This window comes from Chroicocephalus ridibundus, chromosome 4, assembly GCF_963924245.1.
Source record: "Chroicocephalus ridibundus chromosome 4, bChrRid1.1, whole genome shotgun sequence".
Lineage (NCBI taxonomy): Eukaryota > Metazoa > Chordata > Aves > Charadriiformes > Laridae > Chroicocephalus > Chroicocephalus ridibundus.
The window spans coordinates 60,954,492-60,977,062 of NC_086287.1; the positions used below are offsets into that span (position 1 = coordinate 60,954,492).

The following is a 22,571-nucleotide window of genomic DNA, read 5'->3' on the forward strand; positions in this document are numbered from 1 at the left end:
AATTTGGTTCTGCTCTTCCAAAGCAATGTTTCCAGAACCCCCTGTGAGCTTTCTGCTGAAAAAGGCCTCTTCAAATACATCACAGATCTGGAGATTAATCTGAAACTGTTTAAAAGTTTCGCAAGTGTCATTTAACCTTTTTTTTGCGAAGCGTAGAAAAATATTTAACTGTGGTCTTACTGGATAAAGATGATATACTTAATACATTCTAGAATGTAAATCTTTGTAAAATTTACTTCAGCGTTTTCCTGTATAGAAACAAATCTCAGCTGTCAAATCCAAAGATGAATAAAACTGTATAAAGGGAAGGTTCTTCAATTGCATTTATTGAAACTTAAGCATGTTTCAACACTTCTGACACAAGGCTTCAAAAAGGGCAGATGCTTTGCTCAGTCTTCGTGAGGGTTTGCACCCCCAAGGCTCTACTACCGTCAGATGAACAACGTTCCAGATTTCTGCCTGTGGCTGTAAGTAACTAAAGAAGGGGTGGAAACGGCAGATAAGGATTCAGCTGCTGCGAGTGGCTGACTGTTGACTGTAGGCTGGGGGGGATCAGTTGCATTGTAGAGGTTGAGCGTTTGTGTGTGAGGATGCGCTAGGAAAGGGCCCGTAACATACGCTGCCTCAGATTTTAGCCTCCGGCTGGGGAGGTAAGTAACAACCAACACGGGCAGTGACACTCAGGTAAGATGTTATTTGAATTTGCTGGTAAAGTGCTTTTCGTCAAGTAAACTAGAACTCTTTAACATGTCTGTCTCAGTCCTGCAAGCAGTCAGGTTGCAAAAAAGCTATCAAAATAACTACCAGACACAGCCTTGAGATGTGTACCTGCGTGTTCTGAACGCAGCTCACAGTGAGGCAACCTCCTGGGACCGGAGCCTGGGCTTTAATGAGAATTGTAAATGAATGTCAGGGTAGGGATTGACCGAGTCCCATTAATCGGCTACATCCATCTGTGGCTTTTTTATTTTTTTTAAATCAAATCAGTACAGTAGGATGAGCAATAGATTGGCTAAAGTTCCTGTCCCAGATACACAGGCCAGCAACGGAAGAGAATAACTTGAGTGTTGCCTGTCCTGCAGTTGTTTATCTTAATTAAAATTGTTGAGGAGGAGGCATGGACCTTAAGGATTTGAAGACTGAGGTAGCCGTGCCCCTGAGCTACAGCAAGCTCCCTTTTTCCTTAGAGTACACGAAGACTTCTAAGCTTCATCCTTGCGTTTTATTAAAAAAAAAAAAAGGTCATTTTCAAATACAGAGAAATAAAGACATTTTAGAAAAGACTTAGAGGCAATTTGTTACGCTATTTGCACAAGGTCCCCTTAGATGACTGAATGGATCTCGGAAGGCACTGAAACCAACTCATCCTCCTTTCTGCTGGCGTAGAGTTCCCCTCCTTCAGCTCCAAGGCCTGACTGGGCCTGTTCTCAAGAACTTCCCTACGGCAGTCACGCAGTCCCTGTCTTCCTGGGTCTCTTTTCCTTGCATCATGCTCAATTGTCCTCGGAGAATTCTGCCAGAGAGCTCCAGCTGACCCAGCGCAGAGCTAGACAAAGCTGTGCCTTTCTGCTACCCACCTGCGTGCTTCCACGAGAGAGGGTGGCTGCCGTGTCCTTAGAGAGCATTAGCAGGGGCGAGGGGAAAGGCAGAGAAGGCTCTTTCACTAATACAGTGAACCCAAAGAACATGGAAGGTGTCTGGACTTGCCCCTTACCACTGATCGTCGTTCCTCTCAACTTGTATTTAGGGAAGAGATTTTATTGTTTAGACTACGGAGAACAAATGCTCTCGTTTGCCAGAAGAAAGAATTGAGCAATGTAACTATGCAGAAAAACATAAGACTTCTTGTTTGGGCAACCTGAGGAAGAGGCGAAAAAGGGGGAAATCTGAAAGCTTAACAACTAGGCGATGCAAGTAAGTACCATGCCCTGCTAAAAGCAGTCACGTAACATAGCCAGATAAGGCCTGGGGCCTTTGGAAAATGTGCCTGAGAAACTTCATCTAGCTTGCTTTCGCACCGAATGCAGCAAAAAAAGGACTAGAGAAAGCAGATGTCATAGCAGTAATCTGACAACAAAAAAAAAAATTAAAATGTGCTGAATAGTGCAAAGATGGAAAGAAAAACACGTAAAAGCTTTTAACAACAAACACCTGAGAAGAGCAATAGCTCCATGGATGGATGAAAACAGCTAAAGGTGCCCTTCAGAAGCACAATGCAGGTAAGATCCTAGCGGTAAGGACAGCAGGTACCCGACGGAGCACTCCAGAAGCTGATGGAACACTGTTCAGAGCCAGCAAAACTCAGAGCTGAGCAGAGTAGCAGGAAGAACATGAACAGAACCCTTGCTCTGAACCAACCTGGTGACGGCTTCAGAGACGGGCAAACACAAGGAGGGGATGGGGGCATGTGGTTTCTTGTTTTGTTTTTTTAAATGGAAGAGGCTAAAGAGGCTTTTGCTATGAGGGGAAAGACTAGAAAGCAGGAAAAGAACCATTTCACAAAAATTTGTAGAAGTTCTTTGAAGCTAGATATGCCCATATAGTACAAAAGCAGTACAATTCTAAGCCTTACAGGAAGATGTTAAAAATCAAGTGTCTCTCTAGTGTTTTGGGGTTTTGGGTTTTTTTGAATCCTAATATTACTAACAAGTGGTTTTAAAACAGGATAGCTGCTTTGTGACAAAGCTGCTTTGTGTTATTTTTGACGTTCTACAGATAGAGGAATGGCTCTACTTAATGGCAGCATGGGGCCCAGAAACATCATCAGGCAATATTAACTGGCTGAATTTGAGTCCCTTTGGGTCTAGAAACAGAGAAGGTACACCACTGCAGTAAATGCTGTTTCTAGATTAGCATGCTATTAAAAAAAATCAGAAATGAGGTCTCCCCTACCACGGAGATTTCCACATCACGCTTCATTTTGCAGCCTCCACCTCTCCACAGCTTTACTCTCCTGCAGAAAACTTATCTCACGAGGAAAAGCTGATGAACATATATCCAAGCATAAAAAGATCTTCTTTCACAACGCAGACAAGGCTTAATGTATTGTCTTACCACCATTTATGTATTTCAGCATCTAGAAGAATTTCATTTTACTAGTAACTCTAGAAAAAAAATTTAAGCAAAGTAGTTTTGATACATTTTTGGAGCAGGACGCTTTACTATGCAGAGGATTTATTTTATTCCTTTTACACCTTCCAATTTTACTGTATAGTAGCAAAAGGATGGAGGGAGATGGGGAGCAAAAATTACTTCTAAAGTCCTCACACTTCCAATGTGGTGTGATGCAACTCCAGTTGATTGTTCCGGTTGTGATACGCGGCTGACCATCAGTCTCATTAGCAGCTGGTTTGCCCAGGTTATTCCAAGTGCTGGAGAGACTCTGTTACCCACTGCACTATAAAGACAGCATTACAGATTTCTGCATGTATTAATTTAATATGAAATATCTTGATTTCTGTTATAAAAAAAAAATTACATTGAAGATCTATAGAAACATTTCTTCTAAAGACAGAGATTAGAGGGTATACTTAGAGAACTATACACTGGGTTCTCTCTATAGCAAGGTGATAGTAGGAAGAGAAGTGCTTTTATACAATATAAATCTTCCAACTGCAGCCATGGTGAATACCTGCCTCTATCTTGACGGGTCCCCTCTTGTGACAGGAAAATAGCAATGGGAAAATTTTTATATGTCTAAGTATTTGAAGTGTGTAACTGTTGGTCCTGGATGGCATTCAAAGGTATATTTCTAAATGTTGAGTAGATAAACACCCCTATGTATTACTTCTGACCTAAAGTTTAAGGGCTCTTTTTTTTTCCTGGAAAGAGTGCAACCTCTCCAGTAAAAGAATTACAAGATAACCGGGGCGGGGGGGGGGGGGGGGGGCGGGGAATTGAATCTTGCCCTTGTTTTCTGTCAGTTATTGAATTTGGAGAACGTAATAAATCAAGATTATCTTTAGGATTCAAACACAATGTTAGTATTTTGGTGTCAAAAGATACTATTTTTTTTTCTTAAGCAACTAACAAAACCAACCCATAAGGTTTGGTTGCTATATTTTTTCTAAACGGATGGCAAATGCACTCAGTTATACGAGAGACAAGAGGAGATGCAAAAATACCCTTGTGTAAGCAAGTGCACCAGCCATTAACTCCAGAGAATTTTCCCCCTAACTTGCTGATTAGGGAGTACCACGTAAGATGGATGATGGTTTCTTCCACTTTACAGCCCCTTAGTTACTGCTGATCTGCAGCAAATCCAGCATTGCTGGGTAAATGCGCTACTGCTCTTCATACGCTCTGGTAGTTTATACTGGAGTTATAAAAACATGTAGTGGTTAAATGCTGCTGTGTTTGACACCCTGACATTGCTGTTGTGGATGACTTACCTACAACTGCACTGAGCAGCTTCCGACTCGCTCACTGCATCCGTCACCTAAAGCAGAAAAAAACAACATTGAAGTTGACCTGTAGTTATGACTTTGTCTTCAGGAAGCAGAAGGGCAGGAAGCCAAGAAAATCCAAGGTATTGGATCACATATTAAGGCAAGTTAGAAAACATGTATTATTTCAAGGCAAACAAGAAGGGAGTTGTGAAATACTATCTTAGTTTATAGTGCCACAACTATTTACCTAGCTACAGCTTATACGTATTTAACTACAACTAGATGCTTAATTTGTTAAAAAAGAAAAAAGGCCAACAGAAAACCACACCCACCCACCCACTGTTCCAATGCTGTGCCTGTAGATAAAAGGTACTGAAGCCCAAATCTCCAAAAGGTGTCCTGTTCTCACAGTGATTTCACTACCTTTGAAGGCCTGCTTAACGAGCAGTTTGCCTTCGACTACAACTTAGAACAATCCACACCTCTTGACTCCCTCAGTTGTCTTTTAACATCAGGATTCTTCCACAGGAGCTCTTCATAAAGTACAGCAAATTAAGTTATAGGTACTTCTCTAAATATAATGTACAGAAGGGATTATGTTACAGCTATAATCTTCCTCAGTGTTATTATATTCACAGTTTATTTCTGTAACTACTGACTTGATGTAATGAATCCCCTTCCATTAGAACACAGTCTTGAAGGACCCTTTGTTAGCAAGTGGTCAGACTGTTGTCGTTCAGTGTCAGACTGTGACCTCATCATTGTGAGCCAGCACCAACCTAAGGCTCCCGTCATGGGAAGGCCGATCTAAGAACCTCTCTTAATTCACCCTTTTCCTTTTCATGCTGAACTGTTCTAAGGTAGAGACTGGATAAATCTAGACTTGTCTTATCCTTAAATCAGATCATCTTTTGCCTTCTGGATGGGTCCTCAAAACCCCCAGGAAAGAGGCAACTCCCTTGGTTGGCTTCATAGCATATAAATGCTGAAACACACAAACCTTTGCTTAACAAAGAGCAAAATCCAAACCATGCTTCCTGAGGAGAACAAATTGTCTTTACCAATACCAAAAACCAGCAAGTGATTACAGGAAATCTCAGTTTTCCTTAAAAGCTAGCTGAGCCTAGGAAAGATTATGTAGGAAAAAGTTGGTTAAAAAATTAAGAGTGACTTGAGGCTGAAATTTAAATCCTACTGAATCTTAATGGGAATTTTCCTGAAAATAAAAGCACTGTGCATGGCTGAAAGCTCTTCAAATTACTGCTATGTACAAATTCCAATACACTCCCTTCCAGTTATGGTAGTAAATGTAAGGTTTTTACACACTGCCCATTCTGCAGTCCCAGAAGTCCTCCTAGGAAACAGAAACAAATCAAACAAACAACAGTTGACTTGACATTTCTAGAACCTCTTATTTCCCAATATAAAATTCTTCTTGTTTGTGACTTCTCAAGTTAACTCTTCTCCCTACCCCTTGTTTTCTGCTGTGAGAAGGAAACCTCAGGGCTGAATACTTCTTCATTTGATGGCAGGGCCTTCCGCAAAGGAAGTTTCCCAACAGTGGGCCGTCTGCACATTTACTTACCCCTTTCTCAGGCCACTTTCCAAGTGTGAATGCTTCATCTCCAGCATTCATACGCTCTTTTGATTTGTGATTAGACTAAAAGCACTGGCATGCCGCTTCTATAGCATACTAGTATTGTCTTGTCTAATTTTCTCAAAAGAATATTCTCTTTGACTAGTATCATCGTGGCCTTTTCTTGATTGAGCCTGAGTCAGCTTGCGTGCATTCTAATGCTTTAGTAACCTCAGCAGTTACACAAAAATGCTGAGCTACACAAAAATGCAGTAAAGTCCCTGGTCTTTCACTTTCTCCTGTATATATAGAATATAACTGCGCATGCAGAGTTCCCAGAGCAATCCTGCTGGCGATGACATTTGAAGATGATAGCATTAAGAACGAACTCTGTTACTTCAGTTTGATGCATTGTGCAGTTGCTATATCTATTTTTCATTAGCTTTAGTGGACAACCTTTGAGAACATTAACAGACAATAAAAGCTTAAATTATATTCTTGAACTTTGAGAAGTTAAAGTTTACTAGTTTAAAATATACCAGTTAAAGGAAACTTCAGTTTCCATCAGTCATTAATACTCAGTTGATAGTGTTAAATACAACATCGTGATGTTACAGTAGGGGTCTGCTACAGGCCACCTGACCAGCAGAGCCAAGCAGATGAGGCTCTCCATAGGCAGGTAGAAGTGGCTTCACGTTCACAGGCCCTGGTCCTCGTGGGGGATTTCAACCACCCTGACATCTGCTGGAGGGACAACAAGCAATCCAGGATGTTCCTGGAATGCATTGATGACAACTTCCTCCTCCAAATGGTAGAGGAACCAACAAGAAAAGGTGCTATGCTGGACCTCGTTCTCGAAAACAGGGAAGGGCTGGTGACCAACGTGAGGCTCAGGGATAACCTTGGCTGCAGTGACCATGAAGCAATAGAATTTAAGATCCTCAGGGCAACTAGGGGGATATATTCCAAGCTTACGACCCTGGACTTTAGGCACGCAGACTTTGATCGCTTCAGGGATCTGTTGGCCAAAGTGCCATGGGACAAAGCTCTAGAAGGAAGGGGGGCCCAGGACAGCTGGTCAGTATTCAAGGATCACCTTCTCCGTGTCCAGGAGCAAACTATACTGACAAAGAGGAAGGCAGGAAGAATGCTAGGAGACCTGCCTGGATGAGGAGCTCCTGGACACACTGTTGTTGGACACAAAAAGAATCTTTACAAGGAGTGGAAGAAAGGACAGCTAGAATGGCGGGCATATAAGGAAGCTGTCCAAGCAGCAAGAGACCTGGTGAGAAAAGCTGAAGTTCAGTTAGAATTAAATCTAGCCAAGGAGATCAAGGGAAACAGCAAAAATTTCTGTAAGTACATTAATGGTAAGAAGACAACTAGGGAGGGTGTGGGCCCCCTCAGAAAGGAAACAGGGGAGCTGGTGACAAGTGATATGGAGAAGGCCAAGGTTCTCAGCGACTTCTTTTCCTCAGTCTTCACTGGCAAGGGCTACAGCCACACTCCCGGAGTCACAGAAGACAATGGCAGGGGTTGGACAGAACCGCCCATCGTAAGTGAAGATCAGGTTTGTGACCATCTGATGAACCTGAAAGTGAACAAGTCCATGGGACCTGATGGGATACACCCACAGGTACTGAAGGAACTGGCGGATGAGGTTGCTAAACCACTCTCCATTATATTCCAAAAGTCATGGCAGTCTGGTGAAGTCCCCACTGACTGGAAAATGGGAAACATAATCCCCATTTTCAAAAAGGGAAAGAAGGATGAACAAGGGAACTATAGGCCAGTCAGTCTCACCTCCGTGCCTGGTAAGATTATGGAGCAGATCCTCCTGGAGGCACTGCTGAGGCAGAAGAGTAACAAAGAGGTGATTGGGTACAATCAACACAGCTTCACCACGGGCAAATCATGCCTGACAAACCTGGTGGCCTTCCATGAGAAGGTCACAACGTCAGTAGACAAGGGGAGAGCAACTGACGTCATTTACCTGGACCCGAGCAAAGCCTTTGACACTGTCCCGCATGACATCCTGGTCTCCAAGCTGATAAAATATGGGTTTGATGGACTGACAATTCAGTGGATAAAGAACTGGCTTGACAGCCGCACCCAAAGAGTGGCTGTCAATGGGTCCATGTCCACGTGGAGGCCAGTGACAAGTGGAGTCCCTCAAGGATCAGTACTGGGATCGGTCTTGTTTAACATCTTTGTCAGCAACACGGACAGTGGCATAGAGTGCACCCTCAGCAAGTTTGCTGATGACATCAAGCTGTGTGGGGCAGTTGACACACTGGAGGGAAGGGATGCCATCCAGAGGGACCTTGACAGGCTGGAGAGGTGGGCCCATGCCAACCTTATGAGGTTCAACAAGACCAAGTGCAAGGTCCTCCATCTGGGTCGGGGCAATCCCAAGCACCGATATAGGCTGGGCAGTGACTGCCTTGAGAGCAGCCCTGAAGAAAAGGCCTTGGGGGTGCTGGTGGAGGAGAATCTCAACGTGAGCTGTCAGTGTGCACTAGCAGCCCAGAAAGCCAATCGTATCCTGGGCTGCATCAGGAGAAGTGTGGCCAGCAGGTCAAGGGAGGTGATTCTCCCCCTCTGCTCCACTCTCATGAGACCCCACCTGGAGTACTGCATCCAGTTCTGGAGCCCCTACTACAAGAGAGATATGGACGTGCTGGAACACATCCAGAGAAGGGCCACAAGGATGATCAGAGGGCTGGAGCACCTCTCCTATGAGGACAGACTGAGAGAGTTGGGGTTGTTCAGTCTGGAGAAAAGAAGGCTCCGAGGAGACCTTACAGTGGCCTACTAGTATCTTAAGGGGGCCTATGAGAAAGCTGGTGAGGGACTTTTTAGGATGTCGGGTAATGGTAGGACCAGAGGAATGGATTAAAACTAGAGATGGGAGAATTCAGACTGGATGTTAGGAAGAAGTTCTTCACCATGAGGCTGGTGAGACACTGGAACAGGTTGCCCAGAGAGGTGGTGGAAGACCCATCCCTGGAAGTTTTTAAGGCCAGGCTGGACGGGGCTCTGAGCAACGTGATGTAGTGGGAGATGTCCCTGCCCATGGCAGGGGGGTTGGAACTAGATGATCTTTAAGGTTCCTTCCAACCCTAACAATTCTATGATTCTATGAACATCAAGAAATCTGCATACACAGATTTGCTGCACCCCAGCCATTTATTAAATGGTCCCTATAAAACAAGAAGCAATTTTGATGTCATACCTGATTAATGCACATTATTGGAGTCCTGAATCTGGTGCTTAAACTGTGAAGCTGTGCTCCAAACGTCTGCAAATACCGAGCCTTCAGAACAGAATCTGAAACTCCAAATTCGCATCGAAACAAAGCAGCAATAGAGTCTATGACCACCAACCGCACCATACCTCTGGCGAGCAGTAGGGAAATCCTCTTAGTAATGCAGTTGTGAAAGGTATCCTACCACAAAATACAAACAGCCAGCATTAAAACAGTTCAAATAACTCTATTTGTAAAATCAGGATAGTAACTACAGATATCATCGCTGAAACACAAGCTGATGGAGTTTCTAGAGTGAGTTTGTGGATCTAAGTCTCACTAGTAACCATTTTTCACAACTGTCTTGTGGTTTTACCTTAGGAAAAAAAACATAAAGAGACGATGTACAGTTATCTGCAGCTCTGACTTAAATCAATTATGTACTGCCATTTCAAAGTCTCAAGAATGCAATACCACAATCCTAAACCATTCCTATTTTGCAGGAGCGGTTCTCACTGAAACACTGAGGACTTGAGACTATCATTAAATATTCAAAATAGAAGTTAGAGACCACGCTGCTGTTCCACTAATGACGTATTAACAGTAAAATACATAGTTGCTACATCAAATTCGTACCAATCAAGAGCCTTAACATGAGTAGCTGCAACTTATATCCTCCCTATTACAAGTTTTACTAATTGAATATTTTGAAATTACCAAACATTTAAATCGCAGGAAGTTTAACTGATAAATAATTTGTAGGGTGCAACTTCTATCACATAAGAATAATAGTATTAGTCAGATGAAAGGTCCTTGTAGCCCAGTAGCTTGTCTTGAACAGTGTGGTCTATGGCAGCGGAGTAGAAAGGAGAACAAGGTCATGGTGACACTCTCAGCGTCTGGCCCCCAGCAATTTCAATGTTGGCAAAAAAAGCAATAATGCGAGAGTCGCAGTTCTGATTGTGCCACTCTTTACATCTAAGTAGAGGCTCACAGCTAAGAGCTTACATGCGTCCAAAATTGCATATAACATGCTCCAGCATTCCACAGCTGTAAAACTATGCTGTAATTCTCAAGTCTGAATTACAGTAAAATCTATTCTAAAAAATGAGCTGATTTTTACAAAACAAATAATATAATATCAAAGGCTTTTTTTGTTGGTTTTTTGGTGGTTTTTTTTTTTTTTTTTTTTTTTTAACTGAGGGGAAAAAATTACTCCAAAGACTATACGACTGCTTTCCGTTCTGGAAAATGGATTTATTTTTTTTTTGTTCCACTTACTGGTGTATCTACAGGAACCTATGTTGCATTTCAAACACTTCAGTGTTTGTATGTGGTCCTGGTTGTACAAGACTCATTCTTTTCAACTGAATACATGAACAACTGGATTGTTCAGAATGAAGGAAGTAAAAAAAATTTTTGATGTGAAAGAAAATACAGAACATAACTGTGATTTGGGTTTCTACTTCAGTCACTATAATCTGCCTATCTCTATACAGCGATTCATTCTATATATACGGATACACACACACACAAACTGAATCTATACATAGCAATATATGAATTGTAATAATCTATTGTACAGTTGCTGGACTTATCAGTGAGTGTAGCGTTTTACTTTTAAGGGTATTTTAGAGAGATGCACATACTACTATAGGGTGATTCTCACCTTTTTACAATAACATACTCTGTGGCTTCCAGAAACTACAATTAGAACTTTAATTAATATTTCCAAATGAAAGGGACATAGAAAAAGTAGCTTAGCTGCTGCCTGGACCACGCAGTGAACAAGTGGCAAGCACACTGATGTAAAAGATCTTCTTACATGTGCAAACTACGATTAAAAACCCCCAACAATTGGAATGATTTAACAAGTGTGACTTTCAAGCCTTGGAGAACTTCTGACGTTCTACCAAGAAAAAGCATATTCATGGCTACTTAAGAAAAAGCATAAAAACATGGGTTTACAAGGCAAGAATACTGTACTCAAGTTTGTATCTTTCCCCTCCAATGATGTCTTACAGGCAGAGGGGCAAGACAGCTGCACTGCGGCAGTTATGCTGTGCCATTACCAATTCCAGGCATCATTTTTTGTATCCTTTCCTCCCATCTGCTTAACTGACAGTTTAACAACTCTGGTATTACTCAGGATATGCACCACCTTTTGCATATATATTTATATCCCGTCTCCAAATTCAATGAAGATCTCCATAGGAGCTGCAGTAAAACAAGTAGCAATAAGTCTACCACATTTTAATAAACACAATGACTTAGGAAAATCCACTACATGATTCAGTCTAAAAAATATTAATACTTATCTTTTAATATCTTTCATAATAGTAGACTGTAATAGACAGTTCTCTAGCAGCAAATTGCAGAGATTAAGTAGTATTCATTACAGTATTAAGAAGTATTCATAACAGATCCTAGTTCACTTTTAGCCTTTTGAAAGATCTCCTGGACCAAAAAAACCACCGTGGTTACTGGATTATATATAATATAATATATATAATATAATACAAATAATATAATAAAAGACGGTGTAGTAATTATGCATTCTTAATTTGTGCTACTACTTACTAGGTCTGCCGCATGCTCAACAAAAATACTGTTTCCAAATTTGATCTTCTGTATGATTTCAGCTGGAACATCTGCACGCAGCTTATGTTGTTGATCTATGAGTTGCTGCAAACGTTTACTTGGGAATGCATCTTCTGTACAAATGTAGACAGCTCCTAGAATCAAGGAAACCACCTCTATTATTACAACGGGGCTCTTACACATGCAGTTTTCTTAACAGCACAAAACCAGAATAATGCAGGCTGCACTCAACAGCTAGGCATATGTACCTGGAAATTCGTGTTACTTTTTTTTTTTTTGCAGACACATTGAATCAATGACGAAAAACAAAAAACCCACTCCTATGACTTTCCTGTAGTTGCCAGGTCCTTTTTTTTGGTGCCTGCTGAAATAATTGGATTTTTGTACTCTCCACTAGGTGACACTCGTTTTGCACAGCTGTGGAACACCTGACTGCCTAACTTGCGTGATTACTGGCATCCTTAACTTGGCCAACCCACAGAGCGATACTGCATAGTCTGCCTGGTTTTGGTCACAAATCCACAACATAGTTTTTTCATATACTATGAAAAAAATTAATCCCAGCCAAAATCAGTACAACTAGTTATTTTGACTAATTTCACTCACTGTTTTCAAGTTTTTTGTTTTTAAATTTACATATGGGGGGTACTTATTGCCACAGTTTGTAAGCCAGTTTAAACAGGATCACTCATCCAATCTCAGCCCAATTAACTCTTCCCGAAAATGGCACATTAGATAAAAAGCATTATACTTCAATCACATTACTGTGAGCAATGTCTATATATTTTTACTGTGGTTTCTTGTTAACAAGTATGCTCTACTGCAGAGAAAATTAACCATACACATCAAATATGTTGGGGGAAAAAAAAATAAAGAAAATACATGCAATATTTTCTATATTAAAAAAGTTGTTACTGTTATTGCAGAACTAGCCAGAATTACCAGCTAATGCTTATAGGGTTATATCTAAGGATTAAGTCCACTCACTAAAGTGGCTGAAGCTGCTAACAGAGCTTGGCAGCTGATGTGCTTGGCAACGAGACATCCTGAGCATTTCCACCCCAATGGTCCACCCCTACGCTGGCTCTCCAGGGAGTGGAAAGTCCCATTTCCAGATGCAACTTCCAAATACTCTATATATGCTCTCTATAAATTATGAAACTATATCCAATAGCAGAAACTGAAAGATCTCAAGACTGGATCAAGTAAAAATTAATGGTTACTTTATCAATGAAAATATTTTTCTGATGGACACCTGTATAACACAGGGTATCGAATGCTGAGAATCTTGTACATAAGACAAAGATGAGCCTAAGCCTGATTTTCTTTAGGACTAAACATGCATCTTCAGCTTAACTCCCCCAACCCCACCATAAATTCTATTTCATACATGAAACATTTTTAAAAATTAAATTATTTTTCCAATACACAATCTTATTTTTAAATATTCAGCTTTCAGGTAAAGCAAAATAAATTTACCCATGCCCACTAATTAAAAAACTTATCTTTGACAGGTGAGAATTAAAGATGTTCTTCAATTATTAACACATGGAAAAATACTTTATCATGATCCACTCCTTCCACAGGAGGTACTGAAACGTTCCCACAATTTCTATTTCCATTCTACCTAATAACTGGTTCATATTATACTTCAGCTCCTTTTTACTTTCCTTGGCCTGGCAGCCAAAAACATTTCTCACTAGACTATTCAGTCTCCACTCTCAATTCCCCAGTGTCATTATGTATATACTTAGGTCAGAGGGAACTGAGGGTTGTTAGCAGTTTATACCATTTGACAGTGAATAAGGACGACAACAAGGCATTAGTAATCCGAGCAGTCATAATCTGATCATGATTCCTGAACATATAAAAAACTAAGAGGTTGAACCATTAATATTTTCCTGTACTTTTCCCACTATTTTTTCTAGCATTTGGGCAGATGGAATTATAAATTTTAAACTGCAGGCGTAAATGTTGTCTTTGTCAATTACGACTGAAGTCATACACAATACCTGTAGACACAAATGAGCCCATATACAAATTTCCATCAGCAAAGAAGGAAAATAAAAAAAGAGAAAATGAGTCCACAGTTACTTGAATCCATTAAATTTACAGTGACACCAGCAGCTTGGTGAATACTATCCGAATTTGTACAAAGCTCAGGCAAGGAAAACACAGTAGACTATTAATTATATCCCTTAACTGCTTAAGGCTTTTTAAACAGCTGATTATTAAACAGTTAACTAGGTGAACCTTGACTAGGTGAACTTTCTTGACTATTTCCCTAGGTTAATTTCTCCTAATTGGACTAAATTTTCATATCACTCTCCAACTCGACAGTGACAACCGAGTATCAAATAGGCAGGTGAGTATCTTTGCTAAGGGCAGTTCATGCATTCCTGATCAGATTTTCACTTTCACGATTTCTAGAGAGACGGTAAGTCAAGAAAAATTTCCAATCACAAATCTGGCGTTATGTGCATCTAGCACCAATACTCACTCAGATAAGCCAATTATGTCTTGCAACACTTATGCCACAAAACTGAAAATCATTATGGTGCAAATTCAAACCCACGTAAACAAAGAAATAAGAGAACCCCACCATGATATGCAGCTTCCTTAAGCCCACGTGGTTTCTGAATTTCATGCTAACAAAAGCTATGTTAACTTGTGTTAGCATAGCAACTTAACAGTTCCTTAAATAAAACATTCTGGGCTTCTCAACTACCATTCTTATTCACAGATGATTGCCTTTGGCACAACATTGCCCAATCCTGAAAGACAGGGATTTCTTTACCATGAATACTGGCTTACAGAGAAATTATTTGCTTTCTGAAAAAATGGATCTGCTTTAAGCAGTATGTCCCTTGTGCTCTCCTTGGTTTACTTAAAAAGGATGGAATGTTCATTTCTTGAGACCTCATGGTTGTTGTTTTTTCAAATGCAGATTTGCATTTCTAGATACACCAGTGCTCCATTGATTAGATAACTGTATTTCGATCAAGAGTTATTGCAACACTGAAGACATTTCAAAACAGAAAACCTGAGAAACTTGCTGAAAAAAATACATTTTTCCAAAATTAACTTATCTGGAGAAAAATAAATGTTATTTGCAGATAATTTCAAAACAGTGATAGGAACAAACACAAGGTAAAAGCAGAAGAGTATAAAACAATCAAGCAATCTTACTGTATTACAAACATATACGCAATTGTGGCCCAGTTTCACATTGATACCTGATGAACAAGTAAATCGAGGCAAACAAAATAATCTCACAGCTATTATACCCATAGGCAAAAAAGAGCAGCTGGAGAAGCAAAGATCTGGTCCCCTCTGCTCCGCTGGTCCAGCAACCTAGATTTAAAATTCCTCGTACACACTGTCCTTTTCATAAAAATAATTACAGCAATTTTAAAGTTCAAGTGAATGTATTTATTCATGTTACTTTTTTAAATTATTTTTTGTTAATTATGAGGCAAAAGCACTTAATATTCATATATCTTTAAAGATAAGTGAATCATCAGAACCTAAATAAGAAGAGGAGACTAGCACAACACAAACAGAAAAGCCCACGGTGTCTTGTGATTTACAGTTTATGAGGAAGCTGTCGGCACTAACAGCAAGTGGCGAGTCAGGGTAGTTACCAGTTTTGAGAAAGAAGCTGAGAAACACTCTTAAGCAGTCAGTCATTGCTAGTGATCTTATAAGCATCTTTCCTCACAGGCCCACAAAAACTAAAGAGAAAACAGCTATTTCATCAAATTGCAGTGCTTTAATCCTAGTTAGTTAGGCTGATAAAAGTGGTATACTGGTTGTTGACCAAAAAACATCACAAAACTGAAAAAAAAAACAAAAACAAAAAACAAAACAAAAACAAAAACACTAACACATCCCCCCCCCCCCAAGAAGAATGAATTTTGAGTCCTACGGACATATCTGTTGTGCACCAAACCAGCACGTTACCAAGAATCAGCAGCAAACTTTTTTCTTTAATTCAGAATTCTAATATGGAAATATATTTGTCACATTATATTAATGTATTACTTATGAATATGGGCATATAAAATAAATTCAGCCAACATGCAATTGACCATAACTGACATTCTTAGAATGGCAGAAGGATAACCTTGAGGCAAAGAATGTCCCAATTTCTTTGTTTGCTGCCAGCCTCCTAGCATCGTAAACAAGATTTGCACTAAGTCAAACGAAGTAAATACACAATAAATCTATGCTGTCTCAAGAAATGTATTTCAGCATCACCAAAGAGAAGTTTCTAGACCTAGAAAAAACACCCCCCCCAAAAAAAAACACCTACAAAATAAACAACCCACCATAATTTTAAATCATTAGCAATGTTTTAGCACTGAGGTTAATCTTCTATTGGTAGTGCTAGAGTTCTGTGATAGTTACTAAGCATTGCTGTTCTCCTCAAGTTTCCTAAAGAATGAAACTCCTCATAACATAAGCTTTTAATTGCTGTATTTCTTGTAAGAGACTCAACACAACCTGTATTTATAGTCTGCAGAGAAATCAAGTTTCATTTTCTACGTGCTATGCAAACAGTATCTGCTGCTATGACTGTACGCAGTCTAACATATGGCAAGACACCACACAGAGTACAGAACTGCAGGAATTAGGATTGATCCACTCCCTTAGATCTCCAACTCCAGTAGCAGGACATTTCCGCCTTCTATACCTTCAAGATTCTTAAAAGTTCTGTGTTCTCAACCCTTCAGAAACCCTCTGGTTCTCTCACAGGAGCATTGATATGATGGCCATTCTATCTCAACTTCCATGAAACACTTAAGAGTGGGTAGATGGGGACCACAGACACGACAAAGCAATCACAACGGCACCAAGTGCTAGGTGCATAAGAAACTAAAACAATCTTCAAACACAAGTAATGAAAAGACTTGACATTTTGTAGCCCTACAAGGAAGACTGTAGTCTGGTACAAGAGACAGGGCTGCCATACAAAATATATTTGCTTCTGCTGTGATTAATGATGTAACTTAAAGCAAAGTAACGTAAGGCTAATTACAGCCCTTTAAGCAAGATCTTCATTGGGACATTCCACGATTTTTCCACATGGGTGGATATAGTACAAGAAATAAATTAAGTTTCCCCACAACAAACCACTGAGCTGCCAAATTAAACCCAGCGCTACATGGAAGGAAGAGCAAGATCACAGCCAAAACACACCTAAGGCAGACTACCAGGAGACTGAATTCTCAGAAGTGACACGGGTTTCCTCCCTTGCTATGGGAGTATAGAATACTAAAAAGAATAAATTAGGAGTTAGAGTAATGTGACAGACAGTTAAGAAACCATACTCAAATCAAAGAATAAACCTGTGTACTTTGGCAGGTAAAATGCCTGGAAAAATCCCAGGCACAAAACAATGTTAACTTTCTTCAATTATATTTCCACCAATTTTACTCTGAAAATCACTATAATCACTGTTATCAAACCAAATATTCTTTGAAATTTGAAACCCCTAAATAGGGAATATATACCATATACCCAAGATGTTTGTGGAAAATTATGTCACAAGCTGTTTTGCTGTGGTTGTCACCTGAGGACTCAGTAAGTAATTACAACAGCAGTGTTTTTCATATCTTGTTTGAAAGTGTGTCTGGTTTAACCCACAGCAGCAAGCAGGTAAACAGCAGCCAACAGTAATTTTGTATTAGATTATGTTGTGATGCAGGGCACAGCATGCTTTTCTCTGTATGAAGATGCATTAGTAACTAACTGCCTTACTGCTAATGCTGTTGCAGAAGGGCAAGACATGCACTGAATACATGCACCTACTTCAGTGCACCGATGATGTTCTTAAAGACAGTATATTCTCTCAAATGACAAATTAATCAATATTTACATTTCAGTACTTACCAGACTCTAATCCACCGTATTTGTAAGGATACTGCACACAAAGGCACAGTTGTAAACTAATCTGAGTCTTCCCAGCAGAACTTTCCCCAGCAAGTTCTGTGATTCCCACTAAAGGAATGCCACCTTTTAACAAGCTATCTAGTACTGAACATCCTAGGCTTAGCTTCTGGCGTTGGGAGGTGAGATGATCTTTATCTTGGTAGAGCTGAAGTGCTGCAGGGTTTTCGATTTTTTTAAATGATTAAAAAGAAAAAGAAGAAAAAAGAAAGGAGCATCATTTAGTGTCTTTCTAAAACACAATGATACAAAATACAGACTGTATATCAGGTTTATATCTACATGCATTTATATCTACATTTATATGCTTTCCAATTATGGATTTTTCCAATTCAGCTTGGTCTTCCCCACCTCCCTTTCCCCACAGGGCCTACTAACTGATTGCCTGTTCAAAAATTGAAAGATTACACCGAGCCCTTTCCTCCTTTCCAATGTTTTTTCCTTTCTCTGCCTCTAAGGAGTCTCTACGGAAAGCTACACCCTGGGAAAATATGGCCAGCAAGGCTCAAGCACAGCAATTATTGAAATGGAAAGCTATAGCAGACTATGAAACAGTGTACCAGGCACCTGGCCAAGGCCTGAAGATATATGCAAATCACAAGAAAATAAATTCTGAGTACAGAGCTGCCACAAAGCATTTGTACAGGATTAACTATTAGGTTTGGAGCTATTAGTTGATATAAACATCTAATTCCAAACCAAGCCTCAGTTTATATAGTTTAGAATATATAAATTTTTCAAATAGTCTTAGTCCAAAAGGGAGAGGGATTTTTTCCGCCCCACTCTAATCCGGTTTTCCAAACTGGAGAATCATTTTGTACTGTTTCAAGCAGGCTTGATCCTGAAGAACGACACCCATCCCTGTCCTTCTGCCTTCAAGGTCTCAGGGGAGCTGTCCTTAGGCTAGTTAAATAACTCACTACAGCACCTCACAACTAAACTAAAAAATTCACAACTAAAACACCTGCCTTTTCACGTTTAGAACCACATTACTGTGTCAATGACAAACCAAAACCTTATTTTATCCCAGTGACTGTATTTTAAGATTTAAACAGAACAGTTTTTTGGTATTGACTATATTACCTGTAAGCATACTATTTCTCCTCAGCATGTGAGAGACTGTTTTCAGTAAGCATTGTATATCTGCACTGGATAGTTTCATCAATCTTTGCAGGTCTGCTCCAGAAAGATTTAAAATCTCTTTTATTGATTTTATGTCAGCTGAAATTAGAAGAATTTTTGTAAATACTTTTGGCTAGATTACAGTCTTATGCACAAAAGAAAAGTTTTTCCCACTTTCTACTACTCATTTACTTGAAGTTTACCTGAACTGCATTCTTGTGAGCAGGGCAGGCAACATTTACTTTGAATGTATCAACACATGCTATAAAATTGTTTGGTAAATTATTATTGGAGCATGGGAAAAACCCATCCCTTCTAATTATTCAAAAAACTTGCTTATGAAATAATTACAATTCTAAAATGTTACTGTACATCTACAGGCTTACACCCACAAACGCACAATTATGTAAAGGAAGACACAATGGTGACAGATCTATTGGCTAGACATCATCAAATTAAGTTACCTTTCTTAAGGGCAGCAATTACTTTGGGGTTCAAGTCAAACTGGTCCCAGTCCATTTCCTGATACAGCACTGGAGTGAATTATCTGTTATTAAAGGGACTTTTATCAGATATATATGCAACAAAAAAAATAAGAATCATTCAACATGAAAAGTTTGTAGAAATCTTCTTTTGTACTTTTAACAGTATATTTATCAGTTATCGTAGAAAAACAATGATTCAGCACATTGGCAGAAGTCTTCTCAGATGGCTGTTTACATATAACCTATGAAAGGGTTCAACTAATAATACTGCAGAATTACTAGTAATTTTAATTGCTTGTAATTCCGCATAGTGCTTTTGCTCTGGATTGAAGTTCGCACACACATTGGATAGTTATTTCTATCCTGACACTCTTTACACAAGCTTTTCATTTTTAAAGAGAAAAGAAAAAGGTCTCACATATGTGCAATTTGGAATGATCCAATACTACTCATACATTGGATAATCAAATGTATTTTGATTAGCTATAAGCAAATTTAATATTAAAATATGAAAATCACTTTGTTTATCAATATTAAACACTCTTTTTAATACTTTGAAACACAATAGCTTAGCACTATAGCTGCCCAGAAGGAGTACTGTGAGGTTTGTTACTATTAGTTGGATGATCTTTATGAAGGATTCCAGTGGACACGTAAGAGTTATAGAAGAATATATGACTTAACGAACAACCCCCTTTTTAACGTGTGGGGGTGGGGGGTGCGGGGAAGAGGTTGCCATGGGTCCTGACAACAGAACAAACACAGGAGAAGAAACAGGCATTTTTAGGCAACGCTTATTTAAAGCAACATTCTGACAAGTGCTGTAAGTCGAAACTTACTGAAATCAATCATGATGATGACAACCTTTGACTGGAAGGACTCCAGGCTGCTCTGTACATCCCGCTCACACGCAGCCGCTCCATCGCGGCCCCTGCCCGAGGCACCGGGAAGAGGGGGAGACCACCGGGAGCCAGGTACTGGAAGGCCAGGCGTGTCCCAGGGACACACTCCTACCGATAGAGCCGGCCCTGCTGAGGGGGGGAGTGGAGCGGCCGAGCCCGCCCCGTCGCAGCACCAGCCTGGCGGCCCCCGGCCCTGACAAGAGCCGCCTCACAAGCCCTTCGGCGCGGCCCGGCGGAGGGACACATTCGCACAGCTCCGTCACCTCCGCTACGAACCGCCCGCCAGAGCCGCCGCATAAGGCCGTAGCCAATCGGGGAGCAGCTTGCCAGTCGCGGGCCAATCAAAACTCCTCAAAGCGCCCGCTCCGGCAAGGCAGCCAATGGCAGGGCGCGGCTCAACGAGTGGGCGAGACGATAACCGCTCGGATAAGAATCCCTTCCGCGGGGCAGGGGGTGGTGTAGTGTTCGCAGGTGGCGCGAGCGGCTCGGTGGGCCCTTCAGGGCCGTGGCCAGGTGAACCCACCTGCTGACTGGCTACCACGCTCCCTCCAACGCGGAATACGGCGGCGTGACTGATTTCCGGGTTGCGGGGCTGGCCATTGCCGTTGCGCATGCGCCGCGAGCGCCCGAAGTAGCGGGGAAGGACCAACATGCCCGCCTTCAGCCCTTGTCGGCACGGGATTGGCTGGGAAGTCCGGAGCCAGCGTTCTATTGGGCGTCTGGAGCGGGTGGGCGGGGACTGGCGGGTCGCGGCTTCGGTTTGGGGCTGGAAGGGCCTCCGGGACCGTCTCATTCCACCCCCTGCCCGGGACAGGGCACCTGCCGCCAGACCCGTCTGCCCAAAGCTCCATCCAGCCTGGGCCTGAGCACCTCCAGGGATGGGGCATCCGCAGCCCCTATGGGCAGCTTGTTCCTGTTGCCTCACCACCCTCACAGTAAAGAATTCTTCCTAATTTCTAATCTAAATTTACCCTCTTCCACTTGGAAGCCATTACCCCTCATCCTATCGTTGTAAAAAGTCCCCCCCCATCTTTCCTGTGAGCCCCTTTCAGATACTGGAAGGGCCTCTAAGGTCTCCCTGGAGCCTCCTCCAGGCTGAACAACCCCAGCTCTCTCAGCCTGTCCTCAGAGCACAGGTGCTCCAGCCCTCTCATCATCTTTATATATATATATATATATATATATATATACACACACTTCGGATCAAACATCATTCCTGCACTTGGCTCCGCTCTGGTTTTGGGGCAGGAGCAATAGAACTAATCTTATACAAGAAGCCTTACGAATCTAATTTTGCTTTTTCCTCTTCAGTATTTGCCATTCTAACAATGTTTTCTCAATACAGCAATCCGATGCAAAGAGCAAGCAGCCTGGTCCCGCCTCAGCTCCAAAGGACCAAATGGGTAATAAACAGCAATATTTACCTCAAGAGCTGTCACCAAAGATGACGTCTCCTCTCTGCCAGCTTGTGGAATCTCAGGTCCGTTTAAGTTCGGTAAAACAGTTTCTGCAGGCAGTTGGTCGTGGTGAAGACAGCAACTAGTGTTTCTTCCTGCATCATCGTATCATCTCTCTTCATCGGATAACAAATCTGTGCAAGCCCTCTCCAGAGGAAATTTTTACTGCATGGTGTTTTCATGATTGTCTTTTAATTTTACTTTGAGGTAAATAATGTCTCTGAAGTAGTGACTACTAAGCATAGTGTGGGAGCACACAGGTGAAACCCTGTAGTTAACTGGCCTGGTTTGAGCAGCACAGGGCTCATTTTTCTTCTAATGCTTAGGAAAACTACACTTTTAGCAGATTCTAGTGTCTGAATTTGTGAAAATAGTTACTTTCTAGACAGCTATGGTATTTGGATTTCAAGGTCTCAGTGTTTTCAAGTTAGCCAGGTGCAGGGATGAGGAGGAGCAAAACACAGGCACTTGACCCAAGATGGCCAATAGGATTATTTGAACATCACATTTGATATAAATTAGAAAGTTTGCTGATGAGTTCTCTCTCTTCCATGATGGCTCCAATTCTGAGAACTTCTTGCCCTGCTGCCAGACCCCTGAGCCCTTCCCTTCCACCCGAAGCCATAGCACTCGCAGTGTCCAACGTTTGCTGTCCACTGCTGGGAGTGCACACCTTCGTACTGATAGAATTGGCTGAGTATAATGCTTGTATATTTTATATTCATATCATGATCAATATTGGTTCTTTAGTGTTATTAATTTGTCTAGTCTTATTCTATTAGATCTGTTTATATTTCAACCCTCATGTTTCCTTCTTTTTCCCAATTCCCCTTCCCGGGTG

At 41.0% G+C, this 22,571-nt stretch overlaps 1 protein-coding gene across 3 annotated transcripts; it reads right to left on the minus strand.

The window, feature by feature from the left end:
- Positions 1 to 111: 111 nt before the first annotated feature.
- On the minus strand, positions 112 to 20,923 carry XRCC3 (X-ray repair cross complementing 3). 3 transcript variants are annotated; one of them, XM_063333266.1, is made up of 8 exons: positions 20,797 to 20,923; positions 19,351 to 19,433; positions 18,848 to 18,985; positions 17,708 to 17,920; positions 11,792 to 11,946; positions 9,200 to 9,412; positions 4,392 to 4,438; positions 112 to 3,397 (listed from the first exon to the last, which is right to left on the minus strand). In XM_063333266.1, exons 2-8 carry the CDS (start codon positions 19,403 to 19,405, stop codon positions 3,175 to 3,177), a joined length of 1,044 nt encoding a protein of 347 aa, XP_063189336.1. In that variant the 5' UTR covers positions 19,406 to 19,433; positions 20,797 to 20,923; the 3' UTR covers positions 112 to 3,174. The 3 variants fall into 3 exon arrangements, with proteins under 3 accessions (XP_063189336.1, XP_063189334.1, XP_063189337.1); XM_063333264.1 differs by lacking the exon at positions 20,797 to 20,923 and adding an exon at positions 20,211 to 20,783; XM_063333267.1 differs by lacking the exon at positions 20,797 to 20,923 and adding an exon at positions 20,211 to 20,783 and having other exon boundaries at positions 3,292 to 3,656.
- Positions 20,924 to 22,571: the final 1,648 nt, after the last annotated feature.